Source organism: Phoca vitulina, unplaced genomic scaffold (assembly GCF_004348235.1).
Source record: "Phoca vitulina isolate PV1807 unplaced genomic scaffold, GSC_HSeal_1.0 scaffold24, whole genome shotgun sequence".
Classification (NCBI taxonomy): domain Eukaryota; kingdom Metazoa; phylum Chordata; class Mammalia; order Carnivora; family Phocidae; genus Phoca; species Phoca vitulina.
The window spans coordinates 7714196-7735854 of record NW_022589727.1 but is presented as its reverse complement, the minus strand read 5'-3'; the positions used below and the strand labels follow the sequence as shown (position 1 = coordinate 7735854).

The 21659-nt window shown below is 37.4% G+C and overlaps 1 protein-coding gene across 1 annotated transcript in view; it reads left to right on the top strand.

The window, feature by feature from the left end:
* ELP2 (elongator acetyltransferase complex subunit 2) overlaps positions 1-21659 on the top strand; it is a 49683-nt gene that overhangs the window by 517 nt on the left and 27507 nt on the right. The window contains exons 2-12 of the mRNA XM_032421251.1: positions 1968-2046; positions 5416-5486; positions 9367-9523; positions 9795-9872; positions 12059-12123; positions 12906-12972; positions 13450-13590; positions 14923-15018; positions 16278-16378; positions 16578-16709; positions 20214-20363. Of these exons, the coding sequence (XP_032277142.1) occupies positions 1968-2046; positions 5416-5486; positions 9367-9523; positions 9795-9872; positions 12059-12123; positions 12906-12972; positions 13450-13590; positions 14923-15018; positions 16278-16378; positions 16578-16709; positions 20214-20363 (1137 nt within the window). The remainder of the gene's footprint in view (positions 1-1967; positions 2047-5415; positions 5487-9366; positions 9524-9794; positions 9873-12058; positions 12124-12905; positions 12973-13449; positions 13591-14922; positions 15019-16277; positions 16379-16577; positions 16710-20213; positions 20364-21659) is intronic.

Below are 21659 nucleotides of genomic sequence, written 5' to 3'. Positions count from 1 at the left end.
TCTCGCACGCCGCGACAGCCTGGGATCACCAGGTCCTGCCAGTGGCCTGTTAGCCCCACGTAACCCCACCTGAAAGACCTTTTCTGAAGCCTTCCGTGGGAACTGTCATACTGTTAACTAGTTTGGGTTTTAAAGGATTTGCAATTTAGGTATGGATGAAAGCCATAATCACAGGTGCTCATTTTTGTATTTTCCTTCAGACTTATTTAATAAGCTTGTATTGAGTTTCAAAGAAATATCACTTTTATTTTGGCTTTGGGAATAGACATTGAAGGCGCTGTTGGGGTAAAGGTCAAAGGGATTAGGGATCCTAAGCAGTAGTTATAAAGCAGGACTTAACACATTCCCTGAACTTCACCCAGCCAGTTGATTATTCTCTTGGTGCGTTACCTACCTAACTTTTCAAGTGCCTAGTTTTTGCATTCTTCCCAGAGTTGTTATGACTCCGTTCTCATTGTCTAATTTTGGACGATACAATTAGTGTTGCTTCTCAAAAAGAGTCTCAGTATAAAAAAAACGAAGTGCTAGAAATGAAAATGCAGTGCAGGAAATAGCTATCTGTATTTCTTGTACTGCTTTATTAGTTTGATTAAAAATCCCATTATTTTTATAACCTTTTCACATTCAAGTTTATATATGAAATAGTTGTACTCATTTTCCGTGTCTTGAGCTTGCGTGCCATCTCTGTTTACAAGTGCATTCTTAACTGGCAAGAGAAAGCACGAAAGCACGAAACCAACTGTAAACTTTACCGAGTCAGTCAGCCAAGGGCCGACTCAGCTGTAGAAGCCCATCTTTCTACAGCCATTTAATGTATTTGTGCCTGTGTCTTCCATTACATTTTTACTTCTAATGATAACTTGGTGGTCATGTTAGGGGATTTTAGCTTACCAGAAAAGTATATTGGGCCTAATAAGTACTTTGTTTTGTTAAATATTTGCTGTTTGGGCACTTAATTAAATATAGGAATAAGAGCATGTCAGATGCTAAAATAAAGTTTTGGAGTGCTACTCATTCACCAAATTTTTGAGGACCGTCTATGGGCTAGCCCTGGACTGGGTGGTGATGACACAGAGTTAAAGGGTAATAATTCTTGACCATCAAGCAGTTCTTAATCTAGTGAGAGAGACAGGGAAATACGATAAGTTGTTCCACAACTTCAAATAACTTATGTGTGAAATATACTAGTTTTTTCACATTTACTTTGCATACTTTTTTCTCGTCATGAGAATTTCAGTTGGCATATAAGCAAATAGGAAGTTGGTGCTATTGGCAGTAGAGAAAGGGGCTCTGAAGAGGCAGGCACTGTAGTCAGAGAGTTAATATCCTCACCAGTGTGGGAAGTAAAGAAAGCCCAAGTGTGGAGGGATTTTGCTGAAAGCAACAGTCTAAGAAGCTGCTGGGAATTGGCTATACGACCTGAAAGGATCTGCTATTTGAGGGAGGAAGTGGTTGTGGCCTGGTAACTGTATCATTAAGGTTGAAGGACCCAACACCTGATCAGCCATGGTATGCAAAGTTGAGTCATGAATTTGAATCCAGTAATCGTAAATTCCTCTATTGAGGAATTTTTGCTCAATAAAGCCCTCAGATTGGTGTAAACATGGTGGAAGTAGGCCCTGAGACCTGTGGGCAGACAAGGAAGAGTTACCTTGTCTAGCCTGGGTTGTCAAGACAGGCTCTCCAGTAGAGAAGGATGGAGGCGATTAGTAGGAGCCAGCAGATGAAGATCGGAGAGCTCAGTGTGCTGAGAGCACAGGACATAGGAAATGTGGAGTGGTGGAAAATGCAGACACACATTAGAGTGAATGGATGGTTTAAAGTTTATGAATTAAGAGAGGTGATTTGGTTTGAAGTAATCCTGAACTTTATTAGCATCAAAACCACTGATATCTGACTTTTATTAATTTATTAATTTCTCTGTAGGATAAATTATAATTTACTAACTGGTGTTTTCTTCTGTAAAGAAAAGAGTTGTTATTACCAACCTGAATGGTCACACTGCTCGAGTCAATTGCGTACAGTGGATTTGTAAACAAGACGGTTGTAAGTATTAATCTAGTTGTTAAAGCTGATCTCAGTTGTTTTCTGATAAAGTATTATTAGTCATTTTTCTTTTATCACTTGTGTTAATTTAACATTAGCTTATCTGATATTATGCAGTTGGAAAACAGAAGAAAAACAGTATGCCCGGTGAAATATCTGACCTGTACTTCATAGAACTAAACCATGGATAACATAGCAGTGCCTAGGATGAGGGTAGAGACAGCCCCTGACTCTGGCTAGACCCTCTCCATTGTCCACAGTTTTTGACTGAAAGCCTGTAAGCAGGGCCTGTGCTGGGGTGCAGGCTGGGATTCAGAGGATTTGGCTTGAGATCTATTTCTGCCACAGACAAGCTATTGCGTTTTTAGGCAGGACGTTGCATCTCTGTTCACCCCAGTTTACACCTTAGTAACACCTGAAAAGTAAATGCTTGAACTTGGTCAGGTGACCTTAGAGGTTCACAACACCTGTGAGGTCAAAATTATTTTCAGAATAATACAAGAAATTATTCATAGTTTTCATTCTCATTCTGTCTCAAGTACACAGTGGCATACTGCAACAGATTCAGTACAGAAGCAGATATGAAAATCCAGTTGTATTCTTTTTTTTTTTTTAAAGATTTTATTTATTTATTTGACAGAGAGAGACATAGCGAGAGAGGGAACACAAGCAGGGGGAGTAGGAGAGGGAGAAGCAGGCTTCCCGCGGAGCAGGGAGCCCGATGTGGGGCTCGATCCCAGGACCCTGGGATCATGACCTGAGCCGAAGGCAGATGCTTAACGACTGAGCCACCCAGGCGCCCCGAAAATCCAGTTGTATTCTAATAAAGTCAGATGTTAAAGAGATGGGCAGAAATGTAAAACAGTGCCTCTCTTCTCATTAATTTTTTGTTTTGGAAAATATAGGGATTCCCCCCCCAGCCCCCCACAAATGTTATTTATGTTAACGTGATGGGGTTCGTCATCATTTTTAAGTAAACTAATAAAAAAGTATTTTTCAAATTTCTGGTTTAACTTCTAATGTGGTTGATATTGGTACATATAGTCCATATAAACAAAAGCTTTTGGGGTTCTCAAAAAATTTTAAGAGTGTAAAGGAATCGTGATACCAAAAAAATTGAGGATTACTGGACTAGATTATCTCCAGGTCTCTTTTATCGCTAAGATTCTCTGATTCAGGAACTTTTAATTAACATATTGCTTTTAGATAGTGCTTCTGAAATCCTGTGGAATTTCCTCAAATGTCTTATATATACTTACTGTGGTATTCTTATGGACTCTGAATTAATTTTATTTTCCTTTCCATAAACATTTATTGAGAGCCTTCTGAGCCATGCGCAAATGCAAAATTTTCTGAACGAGTAAGACTTTGCCATGACTTTATCTGTGACATTAAAAAAAAGTTTAATAAGCTACTTATTTCATTTCATAATGCAGGATTAGTCATGTTAGGTCAGTAAAAATCTTTAAATAGTAGGTGGCTGTTGGTGCAGATATTAAAGCACAATTGTAATTATATTAATTGCCACCAAGTGACATCAAAGACTACTTGAATTTCTGTATAGGGATTTATTATAAAATATTAATTTGGGCTAGTATATTTTATCTTCCCTTTAAAAGTGAGGTTACATAAAATGAATTGCTTGTGTTTCACTGTAATCTATAACTATTATGTTTGGTTTCCTCTAAGATTAGGGCTCTATCACCAGATAATTAAGATGTTTTTTCTTAACCCAGGTATCAGTGAACGTAACATTTTAATAATACCATTTCATATTTTCAGGGATGCCAGGCTGGCTCAGTCAGTAGAGTATGTGACTTGATCTCAGGGTCATGAGTTCAAGCCCCATGTTGGGTGTGGAGCCTACTTAAAAAGATTAAAAAAAAATACTATTTCATATTTTTATTTATTTATTTTTTTTAAAGATTTTGTTTATTTATTTGAGAGAGAGAATGAGAGAGAGAGAGCATGAGAGGGGGGAGGGTCAGAGAGAGAAGCAGACTCCCTGCCGAGCAGGGAGCCCGATGCGGGACTCGATCCTGGGACTCCAGGATCATGACCTGAGCCGAAGGCAGTCGCTTAACCAACTGAGCCACCCAGGCGCCCCTATTTCATATTTTTAAAATTTAACACATTACTTTTATGTTCCTTATAGTAATTTCCAAAGTTATGTAGTTAAATGGCTTAATTTCTGTGATGTATGAAGAAATTAAAGCCCAGTATCGCAGCTGGCTGGCACTAGGGTTAGGACATGAACCTGGGACTTCTGACTACAAGTCCAATGTCCTTTAGACAATTCCCCACCGCTTCCCCTAAGTATCTAGCACATAGGCCAGAAGAAACAAACAAGTGGAAAATCCAAACCAAAATGATATTTGATTATTTCCACCCCCCTTTTGGTTGTTAATCCTTTTGTTATCAACAAGAAGTTGTAAATGGTTAAAAAAAACTACTTTGAAATATTTGTCTTATTTTATTTTATTTATTTATTTATTTATTTTTTTAAAGATTTTATTTATTTATTTGAGAGAGAGAGAATGAGAGACAGAGAGCATGAGAGGGAGGAGAGTCAGAGGGAGAAGCAGACTCCCTGCTGAGCAGGGAGCCTGATGCGGGACTCGATCCCGGGACTCCAGGATCATGACCTGAGCCGAAGGCAGTCGCTTAACCAACTGAGCCACCCAGGCGCCCCTATTTGTCTTATTTTAAAAATATATTGTATACTTGGTAACAGCAGCTGACTATAATATCTCATATATGTTATTCCTGCCAAAAGTGTTTAGCCTGAATCTTACATGAGGAAACAACCAGATATATCCAGATTAGGAACATTCTGCAAAACAATTGTCTGGGACTCTCGTTGTCACAAAAAAGGGGGACTGGGAAACTATTCTAGGTTAAAGGAGACTAAAAAGATATGACAACTAAATATGCGATGTGTGGTCCTTAGATTCAGAATTTTAAAAAGGCATAAAAGACATTACTGGGACAATTTGGGGCAATTTTAATATGGACTGTATGTTACATTAATGATGCTGTGTCAACAATTAAAATTGTTGAATACAATAATCGTATTGTGGTAATGTTGGGGAATGTTCCAATTCTTAGAAGATATATGAAAAAGTGTTTTAACAGTCAGAGGTCCTGATATCTGCAACTTATTTTTAAATGGTTTGCCATAAACAAAGAGGTCTATGCATATACATATATAGAGAAAGTGAGATGTTAAGCAAATGTGGCAAAATGTTAACAGTTGGTGAGTCTAGGTAAGGGGTATATGAGTTTTCTTATATCTTTTCTATAGCTTTGAAAGTTCTCAAAATAGCTGGGAAAAAATAAAAATATTTATGGAAATAAAATTTTTTCCAGCTTCTTCTACCGAATTAGTTTCTGGAGGATCTGATAATCAAGTGATTCACTGGGAAATAGAGAATAATCAGGTGGGTAGACATGTTTATAGTTATAAGAAATAACTTATATCTGCTTTTATTTTCAGCTCTTTTCTTCATATCAGCTGTGTTCTTTTATGAAGTTGCTTCATTCTTATCAGTAATCCAGATCCTGTATGTTCTGTACTTCACATGCCCTGTACCCTTTCCTCTAATATTTGTTCTCATATTCATATGCTGTCATTCATTTCTGTGAATTTCCCATCTCTTTGGAATAGTTTTCAAATTGCACTTACAGGGGCCATTTGTTCTCTTTTCAGTGATAGCAAAAATTAACAATGCCCGTGTTCATAGGACAGCTGTTACCACGTGGGTATAGATTTACATAATTCTAAATAATGTTATAATATGCACTGCTGACTATGGATGGATCTCTACTGATGGACACTAGGTTGTTTCTAGTTGTAAGCGAAGATTAAAAGCGTGTTAGACATTTGAACATCTGTCATGCAGAAGATGAAGAGGAGGCAGAATCTTGTTTATGATTCATGTACATGGTTTTGATGGCAAAATGTAGTTGAATAGCTAAAGTACAAGGGTAGCTCCGTAGATGCGTGCTCTAACTTGCTGTACGACAACCATGGTGCTGTGAGTTCAGTAGAGTTTTAAGAGGTGGCCTTTGAGTTGGGTCTTAAAGTGTGGGATGGTTTCCTTGGGAGGAATTTAAGGGGTGAGAATTCCTGGTAGAAAAAATGGCATGAATAAAAAAGGTCAGGTGGTAAAGGAGACCACCTGCTCAGCAGTATCCAGTCTTAACCGAAGCCTAAGATGTCTTTAGGGCAGGGTTTTCTAAAGTTTGTTCAGAGAATTCCTCATCTTTCAAGAAGTTATGTGAAAAAAGGAATCTATGGGCAATCAAGGTTGGGAAATAACTTTGGTGTATATATCTAAGGTATATATCCTATACCTTCTTTAGAGAGTCCCAGTGCACCATGAGTGTAGTGAAATCCCTGCAGAGTTCTGACATGGACGAACGTTGAGTATCTTCATTTAACTAGCATTTTCCAAATTTCTTTCAAGTTTGAATTTTTTTTTTTTTCCCTTTTAAATCGCTTAGCATTCCTTATAACTCTGAACACCATAGTTTTGGAAATGTTCCTAGGTAATTCATTGTAGGCAGTAATACTAAGTACATACAATAGGAGAAGATTGTGTGGCAATGTGAATATCAGCTTTAAGAGTTTGTTCTTTATTAGCAGGCATTTGGAAGTCATTGGTAATTTCTAAGCAGAAGAATATGAGTGTCAAAAGAAGATTAATCTGACAGCAGTGTGCCAAATTAGAGTAGGAAAAAATATGAAGAAAGCAGTGTGGGGTGTGTTTTTGAAGGGAAGATGATTTTGACATTGACTAGTTATCAAAGGAATGGGAGCTGGTGTTAGGGGAGTGAGTAATTAAAAATAGTGGGATTCTGTTTTCAGGCTCTGAGAGAAAGGTGCTTCTACAAAGAAAAATAGGGAAGTAGGAAGGAATATGTGGAATTTACTTATAGACATGTCATTTGAATTGCTGGCCAGACGTCCAGACTTGTCCTCAGAAAGAGGGCGGATGTGGAGGTGGGGATTTTGGAAGTACCTAGACTTGAATAAGAGCAAAGAGGAGTGTAACAAACTTAAGTCGTGTTTGGACCGATCTTGGCAGAGGAATCCAGAGAATGATTTGAGCACTCATTTTTGAGATTTTGAGGTGATACTTGCAAAACTCTTTCCTCAGTGTTGCCTCATGCTTCTGTCAGTAGGGAAGACTGAGCAAGTATCTGAAGGCAGACAGCAAACTTAGAGGCCAGAAGAAAATGTGAAGCCAGACAGAGAGGAGGACAGCAGGAGGGTAAAAGGCGTAAAAGGGGATGAAGGGAATAAGAGGATTTAGGGGAAGGGTCCACACATGGAAACCTTAGAGGCTTACGGGTTCCTTTCCATATGCATTCCCATGTACACAGGAGCTCAACACACACTTCTGATAAAAGGAAATAATTCTAAGCTGGTATAATGAGAGGTTTGAGCCTCTGACGATCGAGCATTTTTTTTTTTAAGATTTTTTTATTTATTTATTTAACAGAGATAGAGAGCATAAGTAGGCAGAGCGGCAGACAGAGGGAGAGGGAGAAGCAGGCTCTCCGCCGAGCAGGGAGCCCGATGCAGGGCTCGATCCCAGGACCCTGGGATCATGACCTGAGCTGAAGGCAGCCGGTTAACCAACTGAGCCACCCAGGCGCCCCTTGAGCATTGTTTTTTAACAAGCTGGTGAACTTGAGAGGTTTCTTTTGTTTGAGTTTTTAAAATTCTCTGATGGTTGATATATCACCCTGCTTAAAAATGTAAAGTGAGTACTTTAAATAGATTTAATCTTTTAGGGAGTAATGATAGAGACTCATGTGAAAAAAGTTTAAATACAGAAAAGTGTACAGAAGGAAAATTAAGTATAAAACAGAGTTAACATCCTAATGAACGTTGTTCTAGCTCTCTATTTTGTGTGTCTGATTATACATAACTGTACCTTTAATTCTGTGATTTTAGTTAGATAAAGATGAATGGTTATACTGTATTTGAGTTTTTAAAAATGATTTTTCAAAGAAGCCAAAGGTCAATGATTACAGGAAGTTAGTGTACAGATCCTAATACATAACTATTAATCACCTTGAGTGGCAGAGTTTTGCTTAATTGTGAAAACAACTGAGCAGGCATTTAAGGGGCCCCTCTATTTCAGTAGACAGCAAATCATAGAAGACACTTCTCAAAGGACATGGTGGAATCTCACACATTTCGAACTCCAAAAAGTATACCTAAAATAGCAGAAATGATACCATAGTGAATAATTTTGCATGGCAGGCAGGTAGACTTGGTAAACAAGTGGGATTTCCTAGTTCTGTTTGCCATTTTTTTCGTTCTCTAACTGTACCTGATTCAGGCAAGTATCATGCGTGTATGCTAAAAGTACTTGGTAAAAGTTTGATAGAGAATAGAATATTTACCCAATTCCAATGTATAATCGCACATAGTATCACCAAAAAAAATTAACTTCACAGTGAAAAAACTTGGCAGACACTACCTCTACTAGGATACCAAGGTTAACATCACTAAAATTGGGACTGAGTGATATCATGTGCTTCCTGACATGATGCATGCAGATAGTAATGATGTTAAAATGTATATCCAGAATCTAATCATGAGGAAATATCACACTAATCCAAAAGAAGGAACATTCCACAAAGCTGGCTGTAGTCTTCAAAAATGTCAGTGTTGTGGTTGTCTTTCTATGTTATCTTTTTATTGGGTACAGTGTATGTCTACAATAATTTAATCAGTTTCATATTAGGAATTTTAGGTTAATTGCAATTTTTCACTGTTATAAAGAGTGTGTGATGAATGTCTTTCTGCATTTGCCTTTTATTTTTATTTTTTATTTTTTTAAAAAGGTGTTATTTATTTATTTGACAGAGAGAGAGACAGCAAGAGAGGGAACACAAGCAGGGGGAGTGGGAGAGGGAGAAGCAGGCTTCCCGCCGAGCAGAGAGCCCGATGCGGGGCTCGATCCCAGGACCCTGGGATCATGACCTGAGCCGAAGGCAGACGCTTAACGACTGAGCCACCCAGGCGCCCCTGCATTTGCCTTTTATTGTTACACTAGTGCGGTTAGCATCTCAGAGTAGATTCTTAAATGGGAAATTGCTGTGTCAAAGGCTGTTCACGTTCATGTGTCCTTACTGTGTTCAGACGAACTTCTCTGAAGTTTACATTCTCTTCAACTTGAAAGGATGTATTCTGGGTCAGGCATTTTAACTGTACCTTTAATTCTGTGATTTTAGTTAGATAAAGATGAACGGTTAATTCCTTTTTTATCACCATGTTTTTGTCAACTCTTTCTGATGTAGCTTTTAAAAGCAGTCCATCTCCCAGGCCATGAAGGACCTGTTTATGCAGTACATGCTCTTTACCAGAGGAGGGCATCGGATGTTGAATTACATACACTGATAGTTTCTGCAGCTTCTGATTCTACCGTTCGAATCTGGTCTAAAAAGGGTTCAGAAGGTAGGTTTAGAGACATTATAATCCATATGAAATAGTAATTGTCAAATGAGTGACAGGAGAACATACATAACCATTTTTTTTTTCAGTGTTTTAAGTCATTTTGTTCTCTGTAATGTTAAAGGTTGATAATTTAAATTCACATGGTCATTGGGGGCTCAGGATTCACCTCTTTCATCCCCTCCTGCACCCAGGGCTGTGATGATGCTGCCCAGCCTTTCTGGGTGGATAAGCTCAGAGTTAGTTGTTCATGGTGTTTTTTATTACTTCTTAGTAACGTGCCTTCAGACCTTGAACTTTGAAAATGGATTCACTCTGGCTCTCTGCTTATCTTATTTGCCTAATACTGATGGTGAGTATCTTGCTAAGTATACATTAAAACAGCAATATATTTTTATATCTCCATATAACCAGAACCTAAAAGAAACATTAGGTCTTAATTTCGTATCTAAATGTTTTCATGAAACAAGTTGAAACATGGATAATACGCTTTTTAAAAAATTGAAGTATGGTTGACAAAATGTTACATTAGACAATAGTTTAGGGTGTACAACATAGTGATTCTACTACTCTGTACCTTATGCTATGCTCACCAGAAGTGTACTTTTTGTTTTCAGTATTCAAATGATTTTTGTATAGAACATAAAATTAAGGGAAAGTGTTGGGGTGCCTGGGTGGCTCAGTCAGTTAAGCGGCTGCCTTCGGCTCAGGTCATGATCCCAGGGTCCTGGGATCGAGCCCCGCATCGGGCTCCTTGCTCAGCAGGCAGCCTGCTTCTCCCTCTGCCTCTGCCTGCCTCTCCCCCTGCTTGTGCTCTCTCTCTCACTCTCTCTCTCTCTGTGTCAAATAAAAATAAATAAAATCTTTAAAAAAAAAAAATTAAGGGAAAGTGTTAAGAATTTTGATAGCTGTTGAAAATTTAAGTGACTTAATATGTACTTGGGATTGATACTGCTATTTATCAAATATATTATCAACATCTGTAGATCTAATTTGGGAAAATTAACCCTTTGAAGGTGAAGGTCTAGGATAAGTTGAAAAAATACTGAAGATGTCCCCTATGAACATTTCTGTGAGGATGAGAGCCTGTTCACATCCTGCATAATAACCATTTGCCCAAGACCACTTAAAATTTCCCAACAGAAAGTTTTCCCCTTTGCTATGAAACCCACCTGTCTATACCTTTAATTATCTTCCACAAAGTTGATGGCCAGTGGGAGTTGGTCCATCTCTGCCACCTCAGTTGCCTGGAGGACATTCCTGGAGGAGAGAGGCAGGCCTGCAAGCCCCTAGCCTCCGATGCCCTCCACAGCAGGAACTGCGACTCCACCGTTTCATGTAATGTTCCCACTTTGTGTGAGGGCTCCCCAGTAGGAGGAACTCGTACATCCTGGCTTTATTTATTTATTTTTTTTAAATTTAAAAAAATTTTTTTAAAGATTTTATTTATTTGACAGAGAGAGAGATAGCGAGATAGGGAACACAAGCAGGGGGAATGGGAGAGGGAGAAGCAGGCTTCCTGCTGAGCAGGGAGCCCGATGCGGGACTTGATCCCAGGACCCCGGGATCATGACCTGAGCCGAAGGCAGATGCTTAACGACTGAGCCACCCAGGCGCCCCACATCCTGGCTTTATAACAGAGAATTTAGTTTCTTCCCATCCACATTGAGGCCAAGTGACTGGAGTTTTATTTTTTACTTGATTTAAGGTGAGGAAATCTTTGAAAAACACACTTATGTTTACATTTACTTAGAAAAAGAGTCCTTATTTTATCTGCTGTCCTTTGGTAATGTGAATTTTTTATAGCCTCATCTTTCATAGCGTTTTAACTATGTATTTAATGACCTTTTTTTTTTTTTTACAAATTGATGTATAAGTGACATATTAGTTTTAAGTGTACAACATCATGATTTGATATTTGTATATATTGAGAAATGATCACCACAGTAAGTCTGATTAATGTCCCTGAGCATATGTAGTTAACAGAATTTTTTTTCCTTGTGATGGGAACTTTTAAGATCTACTGTCTTAGCAACTTTCAATTATGCAATAATTACATGCCCTTTTACTTTGTTCTCTACTGGCTTCATGAATTTGGTTTTACTGTTGAATTCTCAAACAAAATGTAAGATGCTTGAAGTGACAAACATACCCTTAAATCTTTGTGCAGTAGCCATGATGCTGGGCTCATAGCTCTTATATTTTCTTACTCAGTTGGGTTAACAACTTTTTGGATTAATCTTCTGGTTGACTTGGTGAAATGTTTTTTATGTTGTTCTTTTCACCACTACTTCTATCATAAATGACACAGGATGGAGGGAAGGACTCTCAGTCATTCTTTGCTAAGTAACCATTTAATAGAACATTTTAGAGTGTTCATTTTATTCCTATAGACATTTATTGAGCACTTTGAATGTATTTGTTCAGGGTGTGGAAAGTAGAAGCCTGGGTTCTTTACCCAGTGCTTAGAATCCAGCATTGGTGATAATCATAACATGTGATAGAATATTTACAGTAAGGCCTCTTTTATCCTTCCAGTACCAATATTAGCATGTGGCGATGATGATTGCAAAATTCACTTATTCGTTCAAAGAGATGACCAGGTAATTAATGATTTCATTAAGATACTAGAATTATGTTCTGCTTAATTACATATCATAATACTATTTCCAGATGGTAGAATTTTAAGCAATATTCTGATCTAAACCAAAATAGTCCAATAGGAGAATCTTTTTTGACATCCTCTCTTAGACAGTTTTCCACTTTGTTTGAACACCAAGTAAGTGCTGTCTTGGCCACCTGGTCCAGAGTTGTTAGGTGGGAAACAGGTCGTTGGATGGGGGAAGGACAGGAGGAATGTTGTGGTAGTGGATTTTTTTTTTTTTTTTTTTTGTAGATTTTAAATAAAGTATATCTATGGTGAAATTCCCCTGGTAGTGTTTATTTGTCCTTCTGAGCTTTACCTACACGTTGAGTGGTTAAATTACAGGAGGGACGTTCCAGAAAAGATGTAGTTTAACTTTAGGTTTATTTATTTAATAATAGAGATGCTTGTTTCTTTGCATTCTATAAGAAAGTTTAAAATGGTTGTGAATGTCCAACCACCCAACTTTTCTCTATAGAACAGCACATGTCATTTTTATCCTGTAAACATTTAGAGTATTTGTCTATAGATACTATATTACCTACTCACATGAGTTAGATGATTATAAGATTTTTATTCCCAAATGAGAGCTCTATCTTATGTCTGACCAGAGTGTTCCCAATTTAAAACCAAACAAAAAACAGTGTATTAGGACTGCCTGTAACCCCAAATGAAATCGCTGATATACATGAAAATATTAAATTCTTACATCAAGCCCGGTGATTTTTGTTATCTTACTAGTTTCAGAAAGTGCTTTTGCTCTGTGGACACGAGGATTGGATAAGAGGCGTGGAATGGGCAACCTTTGGTCAGTATGAAATCTTGCTGAAGTACATATGATGGGGCAAGTGTGTGGAACTTCCAGGAAAGCAGCCTCTTATGTGTTCATTTAATGTTTTCTTTGTATGTAACATTTTTCTATTGTTTCTATTAGAAAAGAGAATTCTTACCCCTTTGTTAACTATTAATTGGGGTGGTAGAGGATGAAACTAGTTGATGTTTTAAAGAGGACACTAGCTATTACACATGAAGACATTCTTGAATTCTTTGTAGAATTTTGTGGACTGTGTATAAGAATGCTGCACATTGTAACCATTTATTAGCATTGTATGTATATTTGCCAATGTTACTAAGAAAGAATATAGGTCAAATGAATGAAGGGTAGGGAAACAAAGTCTCATTTTTCCAGGAAATCTAGAGATCAGCATATTGTAGAGGAGAAAGTCCTATACCTAAATTTAAGAATATAATGTTTAAAAAATAATAACATTTTTTGTTTTATTAGGTAGAGATCTTTTCCTAGCAAGCTGTTCACAAGATTGCCTGATACGAATATGGAGGCTATATATAAAATCAACATCTTTAGAAACTCAAGACGATGATAATATAAAACTGAAGGAAAATACTTTTACAATAGAAAAAGAAAGTGAGTAATAATGAAAATATTTGATGTAGCAGCTTCCTAGTTCATTCATTTATCTGTTTCACTATACACCTATGTGAAGGTTAGTTTTTCAGAAGTATCTGTTGCCTACCTGAAACTGATACTATGCATTTTTTTTATAAAGGTTATATTTGAGGATAAGTTATTTTTCATATATGAAACTTATTTTTTTCTAACCATATTAGTAAGATTTTTAAAAATTGCTGAAAATGTCTAATGTTTTCTCAGTAAATTAATTTATAAAATGATGCCAAATTTGCAGTTTTAGCATAGGAAGATCTAAAGGAATAAAGAGAATTATCCATACCTTTACTGAATAAGAGACAAACCAAAGCACTACACTTGAGTGGTATATGTAATTCTGATTTTCTTACTGTCTGGAATCAGAACAGTACCTCTGCATGGTAGATCCTGCTGGAATATTGTATTTGAAGGAAATACTTTTGAGTGTTCATCTAAATTATAAAGTTAGCCCTCAGTGAGCATTGTTCACCTAGGAATACTCTTCTTTCTTATTACTTTAATTGGTTTTAAAGCCGACTAGAGTTGAGATTTTGGTAACATAGTTTTATAGGGAGAACCAGGAAATCTTTAACCAGCATGTTATGAGTAGCTAGTTATTCCCAAATACGAAATTTTTGTGACATTTTTATTATTTTATTTGAAAGGTTATGATACTGATTTAATCTCCTCTATTTCTACATTTTTTTTTTTAAAGATTTTATTTATTTGACAGAGAGAGACACAGCGAGAGAGGGAACACAAGCAGGGGGAGTGGGAGAGGGAGAAGCAGGCCTCCCGTGGAGCAGGGAGTCTGATGCGGGGCTCGATCCCAGGACTTTGGGATCATGACCTGAGCCAAAGGCAGATGCTTAACGACTGAGCCACCCAGGCGCCCCTATTTCCACATTTATCTTGTTTTTTTAAAAAATGGTATTTAGGCTATTGCATGTTGATAATGAGTGCGGATAGGAGGCTTCAAGGAGCCTGACATGTCTGGCTTTGCTTTTTAATTGGAATATAACAGTAGCTGTTCCAGAAAACTTTTAAAATCGAACATATTCCTTAGTATGTGTTTATGATTAGATAGAGAAAAATTGAGAGAAAAATTTATATATCTTTAGGACTTTTTTCTCCATAATTTTGAACAATGGATAAAATTAATGGAATTTATTTTTTTGTTGAATGCTCTTTTTTGTTAAATCTAAATCATGTTCTGATTTTTGAAAGGGGGTATGTAATTGTACAACTTGGTTATGAAAATTCTTTTTAGAAGAGCTTTGAGAAAAGAAAATGTCATTGTTTTTGTTATAGGTATTAAAATAGCATTTGCAGTTACTCTGGAGACTGTGCTGGCTGGTCATGAAAACTGGGTAAATGCAGTTCATTGGCAGCCTTCATTCTACAAAGGTAGGAAAAAAAACATACACATATCCCTCATTTCACTTAAATCTCACGTATAGAATTATACGTGATAATTATAGCTGACCAAATGAAGTGGAGGGTTTTTTTGATTAAAAATCTCAAATAGGGACATCTGGCTGGCTCAGTCAGTAGAGCATGCAACTCTTGATCTCAGGGTTGTAAATTTGGGCCCCATGTTGAGTGTAGAGATTACTTAAAATCTTAAAAAAAAGTTAAAAAATATAAATAAAAATTTCAAATATAAGACATTTTTAAGTTGGCAAAGTATAATACTGCAGCTGCTGGACATATTCTGCTGGACATGTTCTGCTGGACACTCAATTCCATTGAAACTTACACTCCTGAGTGGGAAAAGTGTGACTGATGCTGTGATGCTGAAACCACCACACCCCTTTTAACTCTCTTTAAAATGTTTCATCTAATCATTATGGGATTTAAGAGAAATTGACTTTTAAGCCAACTTCAATTTCACTGGAACCTTTACCCCCTGCAAATGGAAAGTTGGTGTAATACTGGGATACAACATTTATGAAAAAACAAGACTTTCTTCCTCTTTCTTTTGCCTTCAATCTTCATTTATGGAGTGATGGTTGCATGCTGAAGCTGGTGCTGCAATATAGAGCTGAACAAGGCACAAACCTCACATTCTTCCTCTAGCCCCTTCCGCAGGGCAAGAATAGAAAATATCAATAATGAATACTCAGGTAATCAGTATTCATCTATTATTGATATTATGCCATATTTGTTGCAGTTAAAAAAGAAAAAAGATATTACTGGCATTGAGGGACCTCTATGTATTCTTTCCTGAACTCTTTCCCCTCCATTCTTCCCTTAGGGCAACTACAGGACTGAATTTACTGCATGTCATTCCCATGAGTGTTTTTTATACTTCTGCTACATCTTTATGTAGCCACAAACAGTATTGCTTTACAGCTGTTAAAACTTGATATCAATATGTATTCTCTTACAACTTGCCTTTTTAGTTAACATGTTTTGGAGATGTATCCATGTTGATTCATGTAGCTCTAATTTATTTTTATTGAAGAATAATATTCCATTGTCTAAATATACCACAACTCATTCATCTAGTCTTCTAATGGTAGACCTCTGTGGTATTTCCAAAAATTTTGCTATTGTAATGCTGCAAGTGAATGTTCTTGCGGTACCCATGTCATGTTTTTCTAGTACAATCTAAAAACATAATGCTTGTTGGTCACTTTAAGGCATTAGCTTTTATTCTTTAGATGGTGTTCTTCAGCAGCCGATGCAATTGTTGTCTGCCTCAATGGATAAAACCATGATTCTCTGGGCTCCAGATGAAGAGTCAGGAGTTTGGCTAGAACAGGTAAAAATGTGAATATTTAAGGAACAGAAAATTGGGTTTGATAAACAATATTTAACCCCCAGGTTTATATTCCTGGAGCTGCAGCTGTTAACTCTTTATGTATGCTAATAAGAGGGAATGTAACAATCTATGGACTCTCTGATTTCTACTGTGAAAAGCATGGAATATTGATTATAAATTATTTTCTTTTATTGCATAGGTTCGAGTAGGTGAAGTAGGTGGAAATACTCTGGGATTTTATGATTGCCAGTTCAATGAAGATGGTTCCATGATCATCGCTCATGCTTTCCATGGAGCATTGCATCTTTGGAAACAGAAGGCGGCGAACCCGGTAAGAGAAGCGTTTTTAAATAAAGCATTTGTAGGGGCGCCTGGGTGGCTCAGTCGGTTAAGCGTCTGCCTTCGGCTCGGGTCATGATCCCATCGGGCCCCACATTGGGCTTTCTGCTCGTCAGAGAGCCTGCTTCTCCCTCTCCCTCTGCCTGCCTCTCTGCCTGCCTCTCTGCCTACTTGTACTCTCTCTCTATCTCTCTGTCAAATAAATAAATAAAATCTTTAGAAAAATAAATAAATAAAGCATTTGTAATCAGAGTGAAATGACACCTAGGTAAACTATGTTACATACTTATAATACTCTGCAGAAACATAGTAGAGGTGTTTAAGTTCAAATGACATCACTTCTTACTATAGACATTATACTGTAGTTATACTGAGTAAGAAACTTACGCTTTTCTTAGATTAAAAGTATTCATTTGTCCAGCATTGTTGAGGTTTTGAAATTTGCACATAGGTAAACTTTCTACATAAGTGAACTTTAAGCTGTATAAATTTTAAGCTCTGCCTTTAAGTTCTATAAATTTTTTTGATGGGAGTGTTTCCTAAAATGTTTACTTTCCCTGTCTTCTTAAAGGAGATAACGTAATTTGGTCTTTCCTTGGACAGTTGGGTACTCCATAGGTAATTACTGATGAATGACTGACAAAAGGGCAGTAGAACTACCTGTTATTTTGTGAGGGAATATATTAATGCTCTCAGGGCTGTTCATAAGTGTAATTTTAAATGGTCCTCTAAATACTGGGTTCTTCTACATCTTCTTTTGTAGTTATCTCTTATCTTCCTCTAGTCATGTAGCTGCCTCTCAACATTATTCCATCTCTTACTTTCTAATTTGCTTTTGATCTGTTTCTTTGGGTTTGGGGAAATGAAATTGCAGGAACAGCAGCTAAGAGCATAGGCCTTGGAGTGAGGCCGCCTGGTTCAGACCCTGGCCCCAGCATTTTCTAGCTCTGTGACCTCGAGGACATTGCCTAACCTCTGTCTCAGGTTCCTCCTCTGTGAAATGTGGATAGAAATAGCGCCTACTCAAAGGGTTTCTGTGACGCTTCAGTGAGTTCATATTTGTACGGTATGAAAAACTGGGCCTGGTACATATGGGATAGTATATTCATATATTTTAAATCAAGTAAATAAATGAAAGAAATAAGAGCATTGAGTGAAATGTGAGTCAATAGATTCTGAATGTGCATCTCATGGCTTCATGTATAAAGTAAAAATTCACGGCTTTGCATAACCTTTAGTTGGTGGGCTTTGTAATAGTTATGTTATATATAAGGATTTGACTTCTCAATGCATGGAATGATTTACTTTTTCCCTTATATTTTCCATTTGGTGTTGACCTTCAAGATTGTTTCTATTAGTATGGAATCAGACCTATACATACAGAGAACAAACTGATGGTTTCCGGAGAGGAAAGAGGATGTAGGGTTGGGCCAAGTAGCTGAAGGGGAGTGGGAGGTACAGACTTCCAGTTACGGAATGAATAAGTCGTGGGAAGAAAAGATACAGCATAAGGAATATAGTCAATGGTATTGTAATAGTGTTTATGGGGACAGGTGGTAACTACACTGGTGGGAGCATAGCATAATGTATAGATACGTTGAATCACTGTGTTGTACACCTGAAACTAATGTAACATTGTGTGTCAACTGTACAAACATACCAAGAAACAAAAGGATTATTTCTACTATGAAATGAGCCAGGGAATCATCAGCTAAGGCACTTTTTTTTTTTTTTTAAGATTTTTTAATTTGAGAGAGTATGCGCATGTGGGTGGGGGAGGGGCAGAGGGAGAAAATCCCAGCAGACTTCTTGCTGAGCATGAAACCCGATGTGGGGACTCAGTCCCACGACCTGAGATCATGACCTGAACCAAAATCAAGAGTTGGGGGATGCTTAACTGACTGAGCCACTCAGGTGCCCCTAAGGAACTTTTAGATAAGATATGTTTTAGGATAAATTTTGTTCTTAACTCGGAGTGCCTTTGAGCCATATTTTAGCTTTAGTGTTTGAGAGCCTTCATAGAAAAAAAGCATCAGATGAGTAAAAAGAAACTCAAACCAGAAGATAGAATTCAAGGAACTTTATTTGTGCTTATAATTTGGCTTCAGATTTATAATAGCTGCTTACCAGGTATTTAAGGTGACTTTATACATTTTATTTTTTTAAAGAAGTTTTAGGGTCACAAAAAAATTGAGCAGAAAGTACAGAGAGGTCCCATTTACCCTCTGCCCCCACACATGCACAGCCTCCCACACCAGAGTGGCACATTTGTTACAATTAGGGCTGCTTTTAAAAACAAATACTGTATGTTAGGACTGTTACAGTGGAAAACTGTACTGAGAGTCCAAAAGTGCTGCTCTTTGTTCAGAACTTTTTGGGAACTCCCATTAGTGCTAACTTCAGAATCAATTTTTATGTCACAGAAGAAATTAGCACTTCTTAGTCACAACCTTTTAATTTTTTTGACTAGAAAATAATATAGCTTAGTTTAATCACTGACTGTATTCATCATACTTGGCTTTGAGTGACCTTTTAGCTATTTATACAAATTTACTTTTACTCTAAAGATTGTTTTACCACTACTTAGGTTGTTCAAAAGATGCTTGTAGATGAGACACATGACATTTTCTATATTTCATCGTCTCTTTGTTCGCATGCTTGCTGGTACAAGCTTCCTCAGGTTGTGGGTACGCTAGGTTTGATTCATCCTCTGTTCTCCATACCTGTAGCTCCTTTTACTTGATAAAGAAAGCCATCAGGACTCCTGGGTGGCGCAATTGGTGAAGCATCCGACTCTTGGTTTCGGCTCAGGGTGTGAGATCAAGCCCCGCGTTGGGCTCTGTGCTGAGTAGAGTCTGCTTGAGATTCTTTCTCCCTCTCCCTTTGCCCCTCCCGCTGGTGCACTCTCTTTCCCTCTCTGTCTCCCTAAAATAAATGAATCTTTAAAAAAAAAAAAACCAATCAGGCACATACTTAGAATCTACTGACTCATTTTACATAATACTCTTTATTATGTAGTTTAACAGAAAAATACATAATGCCTAGTATGGCATTGTTCTGGGTGCTTTACAAATAAAAATTCATTCAATTCTCATAACAACCGTATAAGCTTGGTAACTCTTTTACAGAATAGTTCTTTGAGGCAGAGAAAAGTTAAATAGTGTTTGGCTTCTAGGAGGCATTCAGTAAATGCTGAACAGAGGGGAATTTCCCAGGGTTACTGCTTTAAAGGACGCAACACATATTTGAATGTTTAAGTTCTAATATGCTTGATTGGAAAACCTATCCTTTTATTTTAGGATCCTATTATTTTAAGATCCCATCTTGTTTTTTTTTGTGTTTTTTTTTTTTAGCTTTTTACCTTGCTGGGGGGATGGGGGCATCAGTCTTTTCCATCATTAGCCCTGAGGGCGGAAGGCATTATCATGATTAGACTTAATTCTGAGTAGTAGTCATCTCTGATTATTTTGATGTGTAATGAGTACTTTCATTGCAGAGAGAGTGGACTCCAGAGATTGTTATTTCAGGACACTTTGATGGTGTCCAAGACCTAATGTGGGATCCAGAAGGAGAGTTTATCATCACTGTTGGTACTGACCAGACAACTCGACTTTTTGCTCCGTGGAAGAGAAAAGACCAATTACAGGTACAATGTCTTCCTACTTGACTGACATTTTTTTAAAGTACTTTTTTTTAAAAAACATCCTTTAGCATGTGAAAAGTGGGGCAACATTGTTAACCACTATGAAAATGCAAGTGAAAACAATGACACGGTGCCTCTGCACACTGTAGAGTGGCCGAAGTGAGAAGTACTGACAGTAAGGAGCGGAGCTAAGGATACTGAGCGGCCGGGCTTTCATATGTTGCCGGTAGGAGTGCAAAATGATACAGCAGTTAGGAAAACGGTTCGGTATTTTCTTAAAAACTTAGACATACATATACTCTTTACAGTTCAGACAATTTAAGTGTTAGTTGTTTTCAAAGTGTATTTACTTGCGTTCTACATAAAATTTCACTTATCCCTTGTAATTTTAGGTTTAATTCATTAGGAAACACTGTCAAGTCTGCAGTAAAAGCAAATTTCTAAAGTCATGTAGTATTAGGTAATAGTGATTGAGGGCAATAAACTTTTCAGTCTTGGACCTGAGCCCAAAAAATTACAACCGAACTTTACCACTGGCAAGCCATTGAACTGTGCTATGTGGTAGAGAAAGCCTGTGTACTCAGCTTTAATTTCTGACAAAAATGCTTGGAACTGACTGTGGGTCAGTCCTTGAAAATGAGTGAAATCTGCCACTACTTCAGTAGCAGTGGTAGATTCAAATTATGGAGTTGAGGACATTGGGAGCAACACTGGAGTCCATTAAAAAACAAAGCACATGATTTGCAGTGCGTTTCTTTGGCCCTTTGTGATTTATTACCTGTACAGCTCAGCTGTTGTTTATTAGTCATTCATTAAAAAAAAATGGATAAATTGGACTTCACCAAAATGTAAAATTTCTGCTTTTTGAAAGACACCGTCAGGAAAATGAGAAGACAGGTCACAAACTGGGAGAAAGTATTTACCAAGCACATCTCTAGTAAGGGATTGATATCCAGAGTATATAAAGAACATCTCAGAACTGAGTAATAGGAAAACAAACAATCCTGTAAAAAAATGGGCAAAAGATTTGAACAGATACTTCTCCAAAGAAGATACAAGGAAATAAGGACAGGAAAAGATTCTCAACCCCACTAGTCATTAGGGAAATGCAAAGTAAAGCTACAGTGAGATACCATTACACACCTATCAAAATGACTAAAGTAAAAGAGTGTACCAAGTGTTGATGAAGGGGCAGGCCACTGGCACTCTTGTACCCTGCTGGTGGGATTGTGAAATGTATAACCTCTTTGGGAAATAGTTCGGCAGTTTCTTAAAAATTTAAATATGCATCTTTGATAT